Source organism: Sciurus vulgaris (genome assembly GCF_902686455.1).
Source record: "Sciurus vulgaris genome assembly, chromosome: 18".
Lineage (NCBI taxonomy): Eukaryota > Metazoa > Chordata > Mammalia > Rodentia > Sciuridae > Sciurus > Sciurus vulgaris.
Window position 1 is genome coordinate 15,380,470 of NC_136479.1, and position 16,016 is coordinate 15,396,485.

The following is a 16,016-nucleotide window of genomic DNA, read 5'->3' on the forward strand; positions in this document are numbered from 1 at the left end:
ATCATTTATAAAGGCAGGTACCCACCAGATAAGCACAAAACAAGGAGTCACAAAGCCCAGGCTCCATGCCCACTGGCTGTGTGGCCAAGGCCAAGTCACCTGACAGGCCTCAGGTCCCCATCTGCCCCTATCATAGAGTTGTTGGTATAATTAAATAAGACAAAATACTTGCAATGTGTCCCAAGAACAGCCCTAGGACATGGATTAAAATGCAAATGATCACACAAGGGAGGGAATCCATGAAGGTATATCAGGAGTTGACCTCACCCAAATATACCAGAGAAGCTCATTGTCTATGGGCTGCAACAAGGGTGCATTAACTATCGTGTCAGCAGGACACAGGTGACATCACAAGTCACTAATACACAGTGACTGACACCTGGACATGAAGTCGGGCTACATGCCTGCTATAGTCTGAATGCTACTGTCCCCCCAAACTCATATGTTGGGACCTAGTGCCCAATGCTTTACAAGAGGCAGGGCTTTGAGAAGTGATCAATTCATGAGGGAGAACCCTCATGAGTGGAATTTGAGTCCCTTATAAAAGAAGCTTGAGGGAGCTCCCTCCCCATCCCTCTCCGCCTTTCACCATGAGGATGTAGCCAGAAGGTACCATCCCGGGCCCTCCCCAGATGCTTAATCTGCCAGTGCTTATATCTTAGATTCCTCAGCCTCTAGATACGAAAGCAACAAATTTCTGTTGTTTATAAATTACCCAGTCTAAGGCAATTTGTTATAGCAACAGGAAGCTACAGAGACAATGCCTTATCTGATAATAATTCTCACAGTAACTCGAATTGCCTAGCTACTATTCTTCCCATTTTTCAGATAAGGAGGCTCACAGTGGTAAGCAATGTGGCCAAGGCATCACCCTTCCTGGATTTGTCACACCTGAGCACATTTAGGTGGGAAGAAGAAGAGTAGCTGTATATTTATCTGCCCAGTCTCTGTCTCCTTAGATGAGTGAATTTTTTTTAGTCTGTAAAGGGTAATGGTTCAGGTTTGGAATCTGTCTGCCTGAGTTACAGTCTTGTTTCTTTCAATTACTAGCTGCTACTGATGGCTAGTTACTTAACTTCTCAGCTTATTTCCTCATCTGTAAAATGAAAAGAGTATTGTTTAGAATACTGGGATGTTGTGAAGGATAAATTTGCTAATGTATATAAAATGCTTGGTGCAGCCTAAGTGTTCAACAGCTGGTGTCTCTTGGCAACATCTCATTGAGGGAAAATGAGGTTCTTTAACAAAACACAATTATTCCTCAGTATCAGTGGGGAATGGATTCCAGGATCCCCAGTGGATACCAAGATGGAGGATGCTCCAAGTCTCTTTATATAGTTCATGAATTCCCAAACTGATTAATCCCACTCCAATGCAACCATTTGCCTTCAGTCACACCTGACAGTTGTTCATAAGCATGTTGTGTTAAGTCTTATTTAAATATACCAACAACTGATATATGCAACAGGATTTGCATATAACTCACACACATTCCCCAGTACACCTTAAATCATCTCTAGATTGCTTCTAATACCTAATGCAATGTAAATGCTATGCCATCAGTTAGGGAATAGTGACAAGGAAAACGTGTGTACATGTTCGGTATGGACACACGTTTTTTTCTGAATATCCTCAGCTCATAGTTATTTGAATCGACAGATGGGGAACCATGGGTACTAAGGGCACACTAGAACTTAAGCTTGTAGAAATGTACGTCTTTAGAGCTGCTCCTTAATGTGGGACAGGAGTAGTGGTGCTGGGGGGCACTGGAGCACTCAGATGACAGAAAGCCTTGGCTGGGAAGCCCCTGGGTTGAAACCCGTCTGCTACAGAATGGGGGAGAAGTTCCGAGAGTCCAGCGAGTACCAGTATTGCCTGGAGCAGTGCTGTCCATTATGCATTGAGGTTTCTAGTAGCTACATTTTTTTTTTAAAGTAAAAAGAAACAGGTGAAATTAATTTCAGTAATTTACTTAACTCACTACAGACAAAATGTTACCATTTCAACATATAGTCAATATTAAAAATTATTAGCTATTTTTGCATTTTCTCTTTTCTTATTAAGTCCTTGAAACCCAGTCTGTATTTTCAACTTTCAGCACATTGAACTCAGACTAGTTACATTTCAAGGGCTTATTGGTCACATGTAGTTAGTGGCTCCTGCCTTGGGCAGAGCTGACCTGGTGGATTTGGAAAAACCAAGATGGCAGCATCCATCTGCAGAATTTGATTCAGCAGGTTGCGGTGGAGCCTGAGTGTGTGCATTTCCAACTTGTTCTAACTAGTTCCCACGTGATGCTGATGCAGTGGCTCTGTAAACCACGGGCGTCCTGTCAGACCTGAACCCAGTTGTCTAACAGTGTCTCCAGTCCCAGCTATACAAATTCTCCCCATTCATCACCTGAAGGAAGTGGTGTGGAAAAGCAAACAGGGCCTTGAGAGTCTTTATTTCAAAAAAAAAAAAAAAAAAAAAAAAGGCAATTCAAATAGTACCAATTTTCACAATGAAATTCCATGGGCATTTGGAGAAGGAGAGAAAGCTAGTGAAGAGATCTTTTATTGGACCACAAGTTATGAGATATCAGAGTTCAGAAGGCCACTCCCAGTTCATTGTCATTTGTTTAAAGAAGAGAAAACAGGACAGGAAGGCTGAATGGTTTTGCCCAAAGTCACTGATTGCTGGGCTTGAAGTTCAAGGTCAAAGGGAAAAAAAAAAAACCTTTTTTCTTTTAAATTTCCCTTTGAAATAAAATCCTGACAATTTTCTGTTTGTAGGCCATCAACATCTCTGCGGCTAGAAATGTAAGCTTTACTAGTACTAAGTCAGCTAGCTAACAGGGGGTTAGTAAATAGTCTTAAGTCACTCTAAGCTAAAAGAAAACAAAAAGACTGATATTAGGCCAATCACATCAATGTGAGAACTTACAGATATGTGGACCAAGAACCTTCCAGAAGGAAGGAATGAGCTTACTTTTCAACGTATTTGCCGAATCCATATTCCAGCATATTTAAGAGGCAAGTCGTTTCCGTGGGCCTTATTTCATAGCCAACAATCTCACTGATCTGCAAAGAAAAGAAGGAAACAAGTGTCTGCTGTCCAAGCTGGCACCTTCCTGTAGGACCTTCTGTGGTGGCAGTGATGTCCTTTATCTTCGCTGTCCCAGACTACTACAGCCACTAGCCCCAAGGAGGCTGCTGAGCACTGCAAGCATGGCTGGTGTGGCTGAGGAACTGATTTTTCATTTTAATTTAATTTTAATGAACTCAAATTTACTTACAGAGCCATGTGTAGCTGGTGGCTACTGAACTGGACAGAGCAGGCCTGAGGATTGCGGAGGCATCTAGAGCCACCCTGCATTATCTCTGGCTTACTGGGGGTGGGTCTCCCCAGCAATTTGTGAACACCTTAAGGGTCAGGACAGGGTCTGTTCTTCTCCTGTGCTCCAAGGGCCTTGTGCAAAACCTGCTCTGTGATAGAAGCTGCAGCAAGCAGTTTGCTGAATGAAGGGAGGAGTCATGAATCTGTGGGACAGGCGGACTCCTAGATTCTGTGATCTGGGGATGCTGGGGAGGAGGAGGGACTTTCCCTTCAATACCTCCCTTTTTATGCCCAGTGTGCTTTTTGGAAATCCTTCTGGTATGAATGCTACCCCAGGCTCACCTCCTAAGTGCAAATATCCCCAAGAAGGGACATATGTGAAGGCTCTGGTGGTGTCTAGACACTTCTCAGGGCCTGAAAGATCTGGGTAGTGTGAGAGACCTGGGCACTGAAGGGAAGAGGGGGACTGAGCTGGAAGGAGGCTCTGAAAAACCTTACCTGCTATTCAACTGTCTCTCTGTCCGGCTCCTGAGGACTAAAGAAAGCCAGAGAATGAAAGGGCAAGGGAGCAATGTCCGATTCTGTCTCACCTAGCCCTGTCTTCCTGGTGGTGGCATTTGGTAGGCACAGGTAAGTATCTATGGAGTGAAGGCATGAAGGGACCAGTAAACTCAAATAGCTTCCAGTCTGGGTTCTGAGGACACCTGGAGGACTGATGAGGTAACGGAAATAATGAAAGGAACGAATATTTATTGATGGCTTATTATGTAGTAGCCACTGTTCCTGGTTTTATGCACTTATTTGATTAGCACAGCATAATGAGGGAGATACTAGTGTATTATTATTCCCATTTTACATATAAAAAATCTGAGACAAAGAAATTAATTATCTTGTCTAATAACACCCAGCTAATAAATGGCAGAATTGGGACTTGGATCCAATCCTGACTCCAAAGCTCTTATCCATCAAACTCTATAGTGTCTCTCAAAGGTCTTCTACAGTTATGCAAGTTATATACTGCATAACTCTAGAAAACACATTTCATGCTGTCGTGCACAAAATTAATATTTCCTAGAGTTGTGCAGCAGACATCCTACCCTGGTGGCCCTAGTCTCCTTATTCTCTTACATCTCTGAAACAGTAGTTCAGAGTAACACAATATCTGTGAGACTAAAGGACACAGCTATGGAAAGCATGTGGCAAAGTGGAAAGAACTGAGATTGGTAGTTTAATTTTTTAATTGCTTTTGTTTGGTTCTGTTGATTACAGAGATTGACAAGACGTCTGGCTTTCTAATTCTAAGCACCTAGATCTACACTGTCCAGCACGTAGGCATTAGCCCCATATGGTTCTTGAGCACTTTAAATGTGCGAAGTGTGAAAACGTGCCACATTCCAAATATTTCACATTAACATTTTCATATTAGTATGTAAATGCTAACAACTTGGGTACGTTTAGTTAAATCCTTTTTTTTTTTTTTTTTTGGTGCTGGGAGTTGAACCCAGGGGTGCTTTTACTATTGAGTTACATCTCCCGCCCTTTTTATTTTTCATTTTGAGGCAGGGTCTTACTAAGTTGCCTGGACTGACCTCAAACTTGTGATCTTTCTGCCTTATCCTCTCAAGTCACTAAGAATACAGGCATGTGCTTTTTTTAATTTTTTAATCAAGTATATTCTCAAAATTAATTTTACTTGTCCTTTTCTTTTTAAACTATGGCTACTAGAAACTAAAATCTATGTATAGCGTGGGTTTTCTTTTTTTCTATTGGACAGGTGCCAGCTTTAGTATAGAACAGTGCAGTTCCTTCCTAAGGTCAAATGTTACCTTGCTCCACCTTGTTTTAAACTACTGAAGCAACCCTTTTGTGGACATCTATAGAGTCTGTGCCCCAAACAGGGGTACTAGTTTTTCCTGCTTAAGTTCTGGTGAGTGGCCAGGAACCACACAGCACAGCCACCTGTGGTTCCAGAAGACCTCTCTAGCCTCGGAGCTACAAATGGTTTCACCTGTAGAACTTTCTCACAGAGCCAGAATCTGTACAAATACATCTCCTGACTCAGGCATCAGGACAGATGGCTTCCCCCAGCCCAGAGCTGTCATTGGGGTGGCTCATGGTACAATCTACAGAACTGGCAGAAATGGGCTCTTGAGTGGAGACAGCCTGTGTGCACCTGGAGACCCTGTCCTTTCTGAGCCCACCTTTCTCTGCTCAACTCATGGGCTTCCACTTACGGGCTCATTCCTCAGGAGCCACCTTCCTGGAGCCATCTCCACTTTTCCCTATGGTTTACTGCCCCCTACTGCCAGCCCCCTTCCCCTGCCTGACATTTCTTGCCCTCTTTTTTTATCTTTCTAGTTGAGTTGAACAGAACATTTCCTCCTTGTCCACCAACTAGCCATGTGACAATTGACTTAATCTCTCCAGTCTCCGTTTTCCTCTCTGGGAAATGGAGATAATAATAGTCCCTACTTCAAAGGGTCGTTGTGAGGATGAAATGGGAGAATCCAAATAATGGAAGCAACGCAGCACCCACGACGCCGCTGTGCTGGATGCGTTTTCACCATTATTGCCATTATTGGATTATAATTCCAAGGAACATTTTTTTTCCCAATTGGTCTATATAAGTCTTTAAATGAGAGTTAAGAATGGTTGGGATTTTTAAAGTGCCCCATGCAAGAAGAGCGTCATCACAGAGGGAGTACCAAGTGGGAGGGAATGGGGTTCCCACCCCAAGAGTGTTCTTTAAAGGTCCTCTATGAGGACACTTTCGATGACGCCATCTCATAGAGAAACTTGGCTCTAACAGAGGCCACCTGTCCATCCCACCTCCATAACCCCCATGCAGATCTAGGTTCGAGTTCAGCGAGGTGGAGAGGATAGCCCTGTGGCACCCTTTGCAGCTCCCCTCCTGGGACATTCCAAGGCCACGAGTCCACACAGATGACCTCTTTCATGCCTTTCTTCAGTCTCAAGGCTTTCAGAGAAATTGAAAGTAACTCCCTGCTACAGAAGAAGCCTGAAACTTTCATGCATCCAGTCCCTCCTGAAGGGACCAAAACGTTCCTAACCACTGGGTTCAGGGGTTCATCTTCCTAAAGGTAATGCATGTGTTGTCAGGTTGGGTTCCTCCAGAAACAAGGTCCTCGGCCATGTCCATGATTCTGAGAGAGGGGATTTCCGGTCAAGTCCTGCCACAGGAAGTCAGTCACATCTCTACCTCCACAGGGAGCAATTCCCTGGGAAGCACGTTTCAAGGCCATTGCTAGTCCTTGAATGTGGTGATTATTTTAGAAATTGGGTGAGTTTTCTTTTTCCACTTAATGCTCACACCACACTTATCAACCTCACACTTGATAGATTATAAAAATTTGAACTATTTTTAGGAAGAATATTTATTATTCTCATTTATAGGCTCAAAGAGCTGTAACAGGAGTGCAAAATTATTTCTGGAGATGGGCTGTTTGACCATGAAACTGCACTGCAAAGTCAGCCTGAGCAGGAATCAAACCATTTCTTTTTTGCGTATGCTATGTCAAGGAACAAACCATCTGTAATTTAACACTCTATTACTCTTTAGGACCTCTAGTAAAGCAGACAAGGAGACCCTCTGTGGCCACTGGCTTGATTAATATTCACTGAACCAGCACAGGTTCCTAAGGGAGGCTCAACCTGACCCTGAGGCAGGAAGGTCATTCCATATCCCACCCCTTCCCTTTCTTCCAAGGCTACCATCACCATCCACTTGGTCTCAAGTAGATTCTCCTTTCAGCAAGGAGAAGCTCAACTCAGTCAAGTTTCCCGCCTCCCGAAGGGTCACCGGGACTAGGCAAGGGCTGGGCCAGAGGGGTGAGCCATGATATGAACCTGCTGCCAGTGCCTGTCTTTCATCCCCGGGTTGCAGGCAATGATGAGGATAGGAATGTGCTGCTTGAACTTTTCGATCTTTATCTTGACATTCTCTGCTAAGCGCCTGGGTGCAGGCACATCAGCTAAGGTTTTGATCAACTTATACGTCGTCCTCCACATGTTCCCTATCTCCTCTGCGATTTCCTCAGCATTCAGTAGATAGAGGGGGCCTGGAACAGAAAAGACGGGGTGAGGGAAGAAGGGTCAGGCCAACGAGTAGATGTTGGTCAGGTCTACCTTTAAGTCCCTGAACTTAGGACTGAGCCAGTCAACAGGACGTTGGAACAAGCACAGGCTCTGGGGGAAACCTCAAGGTAGCCGGGCTAACTTGGCCTGTTAAGGAACTTGTCTTAGCCTCGAAAGCAGTGCCTGCAATGCAGGGGTGATAATGGACAGCATGGAGGATAACTGGGAAAGGAACACATGAGTGGCTCACGTCACACCTGGCACGTACAGATGTACAGTTAGGGTGGCAGTTGTTACGATTTTTAAGTGCTCTCCTAGAAGTACTAAAAGGAGTTCCAACATGCTGCGAAATAAGGCTCAGGGAATGTGGGTGAATGGGGACACGGGAGCCCTTTGTGTACTTCTGGCAAGTTCTATATACACTTCAAATTATTTATTTATTTATTTATTTTTAGTAGTCACCCATTAAAACTTTTATTTGAGACAGATGCTACCTAAGGAAAAACTGTAGAAAAGACACAACCTGCCAGGCACAGTGGCTTATGCTTGTAATCCCAGTAGCTTGAGAGTCTGAAGCAGGAGGATCATAAGTTCAAAGCCAGCCTCAGCAATTTAGTGAAGCCCTAAGCAACTCAGAGAGAACCTGACTCTAAATAAAATATAAAAAAGGGCTGGGGATTGGAATTTATTTATAAAACAAAGAATGACACCTTCTTTTTTTAAAAAAAAGGTGTGCTCCACAGCATGAATTCCTTCTCCCTCTTTACTCTTGTAGGGAATCTTTAGCACTTGGGTTCCAGAGTCAGCCAAAATCATAGCAGACTGCTGTGTCCATCCCCCTGGATATTTCAAATCAGCATTAACTCTTCCATCGTGATGCTGCTAACTTACTCAAAAGCATGTTTCTTTCAGGATTGCCTGCACTAAACGTAGCTGCGTTCATTCAACATGCTTCATCCACTCAACATTTTTGCTGAGTGATCAAAAATTAAAACTTAAAAAAGAAAAAGACATGTGGGTTCCATCTGTACATCAGAAACTCTGTAGGTGCTGGTTTGGAACAGGAAAAGCACCTACAAGGAAGGAGCAGCTTCTACTTGGGAGGGACTGGCTGAATTGAGTTTACGAGTAGGATGAATGAAGTACGTAATTTTACCAAGCCACTGTTCCTGCTCCACTGAGTCAGGGACAGAGGACATGATGTGCCTGGATTTTGTGCAACAAATCAGGCTATGGGCAGACAGCATTTCTCAGTCCAAAGCCCTTTTCCTGGACATTTATAAAACAAGAAATTTGATTTCTCAATAAATATTCCATTTCAATTGTGAATAAGGGAAAGAATACTTTTTTAAAAATAATCATTTTAAATATCAAATTGACAAAAAATTTTTTTCAAAACTATTCTTTACCAGGTTTGTTGGGTCCTCTTTAAGAAACACAAGAAAAAGAATGAATCAAAATGTCTAACTTTTCTGGAAGATAATAACTGAAGTATTCTTTTAAATCTTAACAATTTTCATAATCTAGCCTCTGATCTAGCCATTTCCCTTTCAGGAATTCATCTCAAGAAAAGCCTCAGAGTGGTATCCAGAAAACCAGCAGTAAAAACGTTCATTTCAGTTGTGTTTGCAATACTGAAGCATCAGAAATAAGCTTAAGGGTCCCCAATTTTATCCTCTGTTCTTAAACCTTCTCCAGAGGTGATGTCATCTATGCTTCTAATTATCATCTACACCTTAATTACTCCTCTATAAACCACTCCATCCAAACCCATCTCCTAAAGTCCATACTGACATATTCAACTACTAATTAATATTTCTGTTATGGTTTACATATTAGGTGTCCCCTAAAGCTCATGTGTGCAGGAGAGTTTATAGGTGTTAAGAGGGTTAAAAGAGCCTTAACCCAATTGGTGCATTAATCCTGATAGGGATTAACTGAAGGCAGGTGGGGTGTGGCTGGAGGAGGTGGGTTATTGGGGGTGTGCCTTTGGGGTACATATTTTATATGTGATGAGTGGACTCTCTCTCTCTCTCTCTTTCTCTCTCTCTCTCTCTTTCTTCCTGGTGTGATGTCTTGAACTGCTTTTCTCCACCACACCATTCTGCCATGACGTTCTACCCCTCCTGGGGCCCTGAGGAATGGAGTCAGCTATCTATGGACTGAGACCTCTGAAACCATGAGCCCCAAGTAAACTTTTTCTCCTTAAAATTATTCTGGTCAGGTCTTTTGGTCACTGCAACTAAAAAACTGACTCAAACAATTTCCATTTGGATGTTTGAAGACATGTGGAAATCAATGTATTCAAGTGTATTTTCCCTCAACAAATTTGTCATCTCTCTGTTCTGTGGAGGCAAGGCCTACCCAATTGCCTGAGCCAGTAATCTGGAAGTCAGCTTAGGTTCTTCCCTCTTCCTCCCTGCCCCTTATTCCATGCCGGCTCCACCATGAAGTCTTCTGATTCTACCATCTCCATTCTGCCCTAACTCCAGAGGCCAGAGTAAAAGGTGGCTTACGGAGGCCAATGGCACGCTGGCTCTTCCTGAAGCAGCACCGGAGAGGAACTGCCACCTCATCCTCCCTGCTTCTGCCTCTCTCTGGTCCCTGGCTCTGGGCACTGCCCATCCTATTTGCTCTGGCAACAGGTCTGGCACTTCGATCCCCACTTTCCTTTGTTATCACTCAGAAAATGTTGACTGTGGCTGTTTTAATCTGGAGTGTCAGAATTCGATAAAAAGTTCAGACAGACTATGAAAAACAGACCTTGTTTATTTGTTTCCTTCTTCCTTTCCTTTCCTTTGTTTGTACAGGGATTGAACCCAGGGCACTTTACCACTGAGATACATTCTCAGTCCTTTTGACTTTTGGAGACCGGGTCTCACTAAGTTACCCAGGCTGGCCTCAAACTTGCCATCCTCCTGCCTCAGCCTTCTGAGTCGCTGGGATTACAGGCATGCACCACTGTGCCTGGCATCAGAACTGCTTGGAAGGGGCCCCCCTTCCCATCCCCGTTCTGCCCCTGCAGACTGAGAACTGGGCATACCATTCATCCATTCCTCGGACTTGGTGCTGAACTCGTAGGCCGTCACCCACAGCTGCTCGTAAGGTATTTTGTTGGTTATCAGGGTTTGCAGAAGAGGGAAGGTACTCTTATCCTTTTCCAACAGCTCTTCCTCTTTGTTAATCAACTGCAGGACAAGAGGGAACTCTGTCTATTGGGGAGGTGGTGCTCCTGAACCCTAAAAGCCTCAAGGGCAAATTTCTCAGCACCTTGAAAACCCAGAGCAGGAAGATGCTCACTCATTCGAAAGTAAAGGAAAATAAGATCCGGACTCCAGCAAGAAGGTCCCTCTGCTACTTCCAAGGGCCATGGCAGCTGAGGTCCAGTTGGTGGAAACTGTAGGATAATTTGCTACTTGATCCATCTTTGTTTCCAATGTACCATGTTCTGTCTCAGGTTTCCTGATTTCCGCATGTGCTTTAGTGGCTTATAAGACTGTTTCCAGGCCTTCCCAATTGGATTTCCCTCAGAGAACTTTAAAGGCTAAAAACACTTACCACTAGGGCCAGGTACATAGCTCACATGCACAAGGTCCTGGGTTCAATCCCCAGCACCACACATACACACACACACACCAAAAAAAAACTTACCAGCTAAATGAGAACACCGATACAACATCTCAAAATCTCTGGGACACTATGAAGGCAGTACTAAGAGGAAAGTTCACTGCATTGAGCTCATTCATTAAAGGAATAAACAGTCAACAAATAAATGACCTAACGTTACATCTCAAAGCACTAGAAAAAGGACAAAACAACACCAAAAGCAGGAGAAAAGCGCAAATAAAGTCAATGAAATTGAAAGAAAAGACACAATTCAAAAAAACTGACAAAATGAAAAGTTGGTTCTTTGAAAAAATAAATAAAATCAATAAACCCTGAGCTACACTAATGAAGAGAAAACAAATTACTAAAATTTGTGATGAAAGGAAATATCACAACAGACACTACTGAAATACAGAAGATAATCAGAAACTATTTGAAAATTTATACTCAAATAAAATAGAAAATCTCAAAGACATTGACTAATTTCTAGACACATATGATCTACCCAAACTGAATCAGGCGGACATACACAATGTAAACAGATCAATTTCAAGCAATGAAATAAAAGATGCCATCAAAAGGCTACCAATCAAGAAAAGCCCAGGAGCAGACAGATTCTTAGCCAAGTTCTACAAAACCTTCAAAGAAGAATTAACACTAATACTCCTCAAATTATTCCATGAAACAGAAAAGGAGGGAACCCTTCCAAACTCATTCTGTGAGGCTAATATCACGCTGAGAACAAAACCAGACAAAGACATCAAGGAAAGAAAATTTCAGACCAATATCCCTGATAAACATAGATGCAAAAATTCTCAATAAAATTCTGGCAAATTTCATACAAAAACATATTAAAAGGCTAGTGCACCATAATCAAGTGGGGTTCATCCCAGGGATGCAAGGTTGGTTCAATATACAAAAATCAATAAACATAATTCATCACATCAATAGCCTTGAAAACAAGAATCACATGATCATCTCAATAGATGCAGAAAAAGCATTTGACAAAATACAGCACCTCTTCATGTTAAAAACACTAGAAAAACTAGGAATAGTAGGAACATACCTCAACACTGTAAAAGCTATCTACGCTAAGCCTAAGGCCAACATCATTTTAAATGGAGAAAAATTGAAAGCATTCCCTCTAAAACCTGGAACAGGGAAGGGACTCTCGCCACTTATATTTAACATAGTCCTTGAAAATCTAGCCAGAGTAATTAGACAGATGAAAGAAATTAAAGGGATACAAATAGGAAAAGAACTTAAACTATCAGTATTTGCCTATGACATGATTCTATATTTAGAGGATCCAAAAAATTCTACCAGAAAACTTCTAGAACTAATAAATGAATTCAGCAAAGTAGCAGGATATGATATCAATACCCATAAATCAAATGCATTTCTATACGTTAGTGATGAGTCCACTGAAAGAGAAATTAGGAAAACTACCCCATTCACAATAACCTCAAAAAAAAAAAAAAAAAAAACAAACTTGGGATTTAATCTAACAAAAGAGGTGAGAAATCACTACAATGAAAACTACAGAATACTAAAGAAAGAAATTGAAGATGATTTTTGAAGATGGAAATATTTCTCAAGCTCTTTGATAGGCAGAATTAATATTGCCAAAACGATCATACAACCAAAAACATACAGATTTAATACAATTCTTATTAAAATCCCAATGACATTATTCTTAGAACTAGAAAAAGCAATCATGAAATTCACCTGGAAAAACGAGAGACCCAGAATAGTCAAAGCAATCCTTAGCAGGAAGAGTGAAACAAGAGGCATCACAATACCAGACCTAAAACTATACCACAGAGCTATAATAACAAAAAAAGGCATGGTATTGGCACCATAATAGACAGGTAAACCAATGGAACAGAATAAAAGACACAGAGACAAACCCACATGAATATGGTTATCTCATATCAGACAAAGACACCAAAAACATACATTGGAGAAAAAAGCCTCTTCAACAAATGGTCCTGAAAAAACTGGAAATCCACATGTAGCAAAATGAAATTAAACCTCTATCTCTCACCCTGCACAAAAATCAGCTCAAAGTGGATCAAAGACTTAGGCACTAGAACAGAGACCTTGTACCTAACAGAAATGTTGGCTTAGAACTTGACTTCCTTTACAAGACTCCTAAAGCACAAGAAGTAAAAATCAAGAATTAATAAATGGATAGATTCAAACTAAAAAGCTTCTTCTCAGCAATCAGTAATGTGAAGAGAGAGCCTACGGATTGGGAGAAAATCTCTACCACACACACCTCAGATACATCACTAATCTCCAGGATATATAAAGAACTCCAGGATATATAAAGAACTCAAAAAACTTAACACCAAAAAAGCAAATAACCCAATCGATAAATGAGATAAGAATTTGAACAGATACTTCACAGAAGAAATATAATCAATCAACAAACATATGAAAAAAAATGTTCAACATCTCTAGCAGTTAGAGAAATGCAAATCAAAACTACTCTAAGATTTCATCTTACTCCTGTCAGACTGGCAAATATCAAGAATGCAGAAAAAGGTATACTCATACATTGCTGGTGGGACTGCAAATTGGTATAATCAGTATGGAAAGCAGTATGGAGATTCCTTAGAATACTTGGAATGGAACCACCATTTGACCCAGCTATCCCCACTCCTCAATTTATACTCAAAAGACTTAAAATTAGCATACTACAGTGGCACAGCCACATCAATGTTTATAGCAGCTCAATTCACAATAGCAAAACTATGGAATCAACCTAGATGCCCTTCAACAGATGAATGGATAAAGAAAATGTGGTATATACGCAATGGAATATTACTCAGACTTAAAGAAGAATGAAATTATGGCATTTGCAGGTAAATGGATGGAACTAGAGAAAATTATGCTAAGCGAAATAAGCCAAACCCAAAAAACCAAAGGCTGAATGTTTTCTCTAATAAGCACATGCTGATCCAGAATGGGGGGTGGGTAGGGAAGAATGAAGGAACTTTGGATTGGGCACAGGGGAGGGAGGGAAGGGGAGGGGGTGTGGGGGTGAGAAGGATGGTGGAATGAGATGGACATTATGACCCTCTATACATGTGTGGTCACCCTATCAGTGTGACTCTGTACCATGTACAGCCAGAGGAATGAGAAGTTGTGCTCCATTTCTGTACCATGTGTCAAAATGCATTCTACTGTGGGGTAGAACTAACTGGAACAATTTTTTTCAAAACACTTACCAGCTAATCTTCTGAGGAAAGTTATTTAGTGTCTCCAAGTTTTAGCTTTCCCACTTCAAATAGGGATAAGGGGGAAAACAAGCCCCAGGAGTTTGCTGCAGACCTTAAATGAGATATCACACGTGGGAGCCCTCTGCACGTCACTGAGCGCGTAATAAAAGCTGAATACATGTAAGCAGTTACCCCATTATAATTGCTTCTTCGTGTGCATACGTGGCTCACAAACGTGGCTCATGTTGTAATGTAGGGGTGTGGAAAAAGGTGGTTGAAAGTACCAATGACAGAACGAGTCAGTTAATCCATCAATCAATACTATCCCCCTGACAGATATTATTAGGAAAATACAAAACCAAGAACCAGAATCAGCAGAGTCCTAAGTCCCCACCCCGGGATCCCAAACCTCAAATTCCACCAGCGCCTGATCCAAGTTCTTTGAAAGCTCATGAAGCTTTTCAACATTGTTCTTCATTTCCTCTGTAGTCATCACTTCCCGCTTTCTGAAGCCTTCCAGTTCCTTGCCGTAGCCTTCGAGTTTCGACTCAAACTCTGAGCACCTGAAAATAAAAGCCCGATGACACTGGAAAACTCTGCTCTGTGATCGTTCATTGCTCACTCTGGGAAGAAGTTGATCCGGCATCTGCGGATCCCCCCTCCTCTCTTTCTCTCTCTCTACCTATTTATCTAAAAATACATGAAGAAGAAAAAATAAGTTAAACCACCTATATGATTCCACCTGCCAGAGATGGACCAGCTGTGAGCCTCTTGGTGATTGAACATTTCCAGATGTTTTCCTGTACAGGTAAGTTCATATATGTACAATGTATGTTGGATGTGTGGCTGTATGGATGTATATACCTATTGCGTATTCACTCAGCTATTGGATATTTATTACCGAGTGCTGAATACATTCCAGAACTACTCTAAGCATCACAAATAAATCAGTGAAGCATGTTATTAAGCTCTCTATCCTCATGGAACACATTTTAATCGGGGGAGACCTAGATGATAAACATGGATGGGGGGATGAATGGATCCACAGATAGGATGAAAATGAAATGAGATATTTCTGATAGTGACAAATACTCTAAAGAAAACAAAAACCCAGTGGTTAGTGGATCAATCTGGGGAGGGCTATTTCAGCTAGAGGGATTGGGGTGGCCAGGGGGCAGGGGGTGTTTACAGAGATTCATCTACGTCATCCATATGATCAACAGAGCTGGTCTCAAACTTAATTCTCCCCTTTCCTAATCAGGTAGAAGGATACAGTGCTTAAAGGACAGGATCTGGAGCCAGACGGGCTTGGTTCAGATGTTTACACTGCCACTTAATAGTTATGTGGACTTGGGCAAATCACTTAAGCTCTCTGTGCCTCAGAGATATAAAATAGAGAAAAAGTATCTGCTTCATAGTAAACTAACACAAAATGCTCAGAATGGAGCCTGCTACACAATAATCACTACACTAGTGTTTGTTCTCATTCAGTGGAATGTAAATCTATAAAAATAGTTTTTGTCTCCTTAATTCCCTGTTGTATTTCCAGCACTTGGCAGAGTATCTGGCACATAGCAAACAGTCAATATTCGTTGAATAAACAAGAGAATGTGCCATTGAGAATAGCTTCAGTGACACTCCATAAATTTGGCTATTATCTTTAAAATATTTAATTCTGTTATGGCAGTTTTAATGTTCTCTCCTCCTCCTGAGAGTATAAGAGTTATTTTCAAGTGATTTGAGTGATGTGATTTGGGTTTTATTTCTAAT

The 16,016-nt window shown here is 41.7% G+C and overlaps 1 protein-coding gene across 7 annotated transcripts in view; it reads right to left on the minus strand.

Moving 5' to 3' along the window:
- Nucleotides 1-16,016, minus strand: part of DNAH3 (dynein axonemal heavy chain 3) — a 463,090-nt gene that overhangs the window by 119,650 nt on the left and 327,424 nt on the right. For all 7 annotated transcript variants that reach the window (XM_079120030.1, XM_079120029.1, XM_079120028.1 and 4 more), the window contains 4 exons: nt 14,656-14,809; nt 10,457-10,601; nt 7,186-7,397; nt 2,971-3,062 (listed from right to left, as the gene is read on the minus strand). In XM_079120030.1, the coding sequence (XP_078976156.1) occupies nt 2,971-3,062; nt 7,186-7,397; nt 10,457-10,601; nt 14,656-14,809 (603 nt within the window). The remainder of the gene's footprint in view (nt 1-2,970; nt 3,063-7,185; nt 7,398-10,456; nt 10,602-14,655; nt 14,810-16,016) is intronic.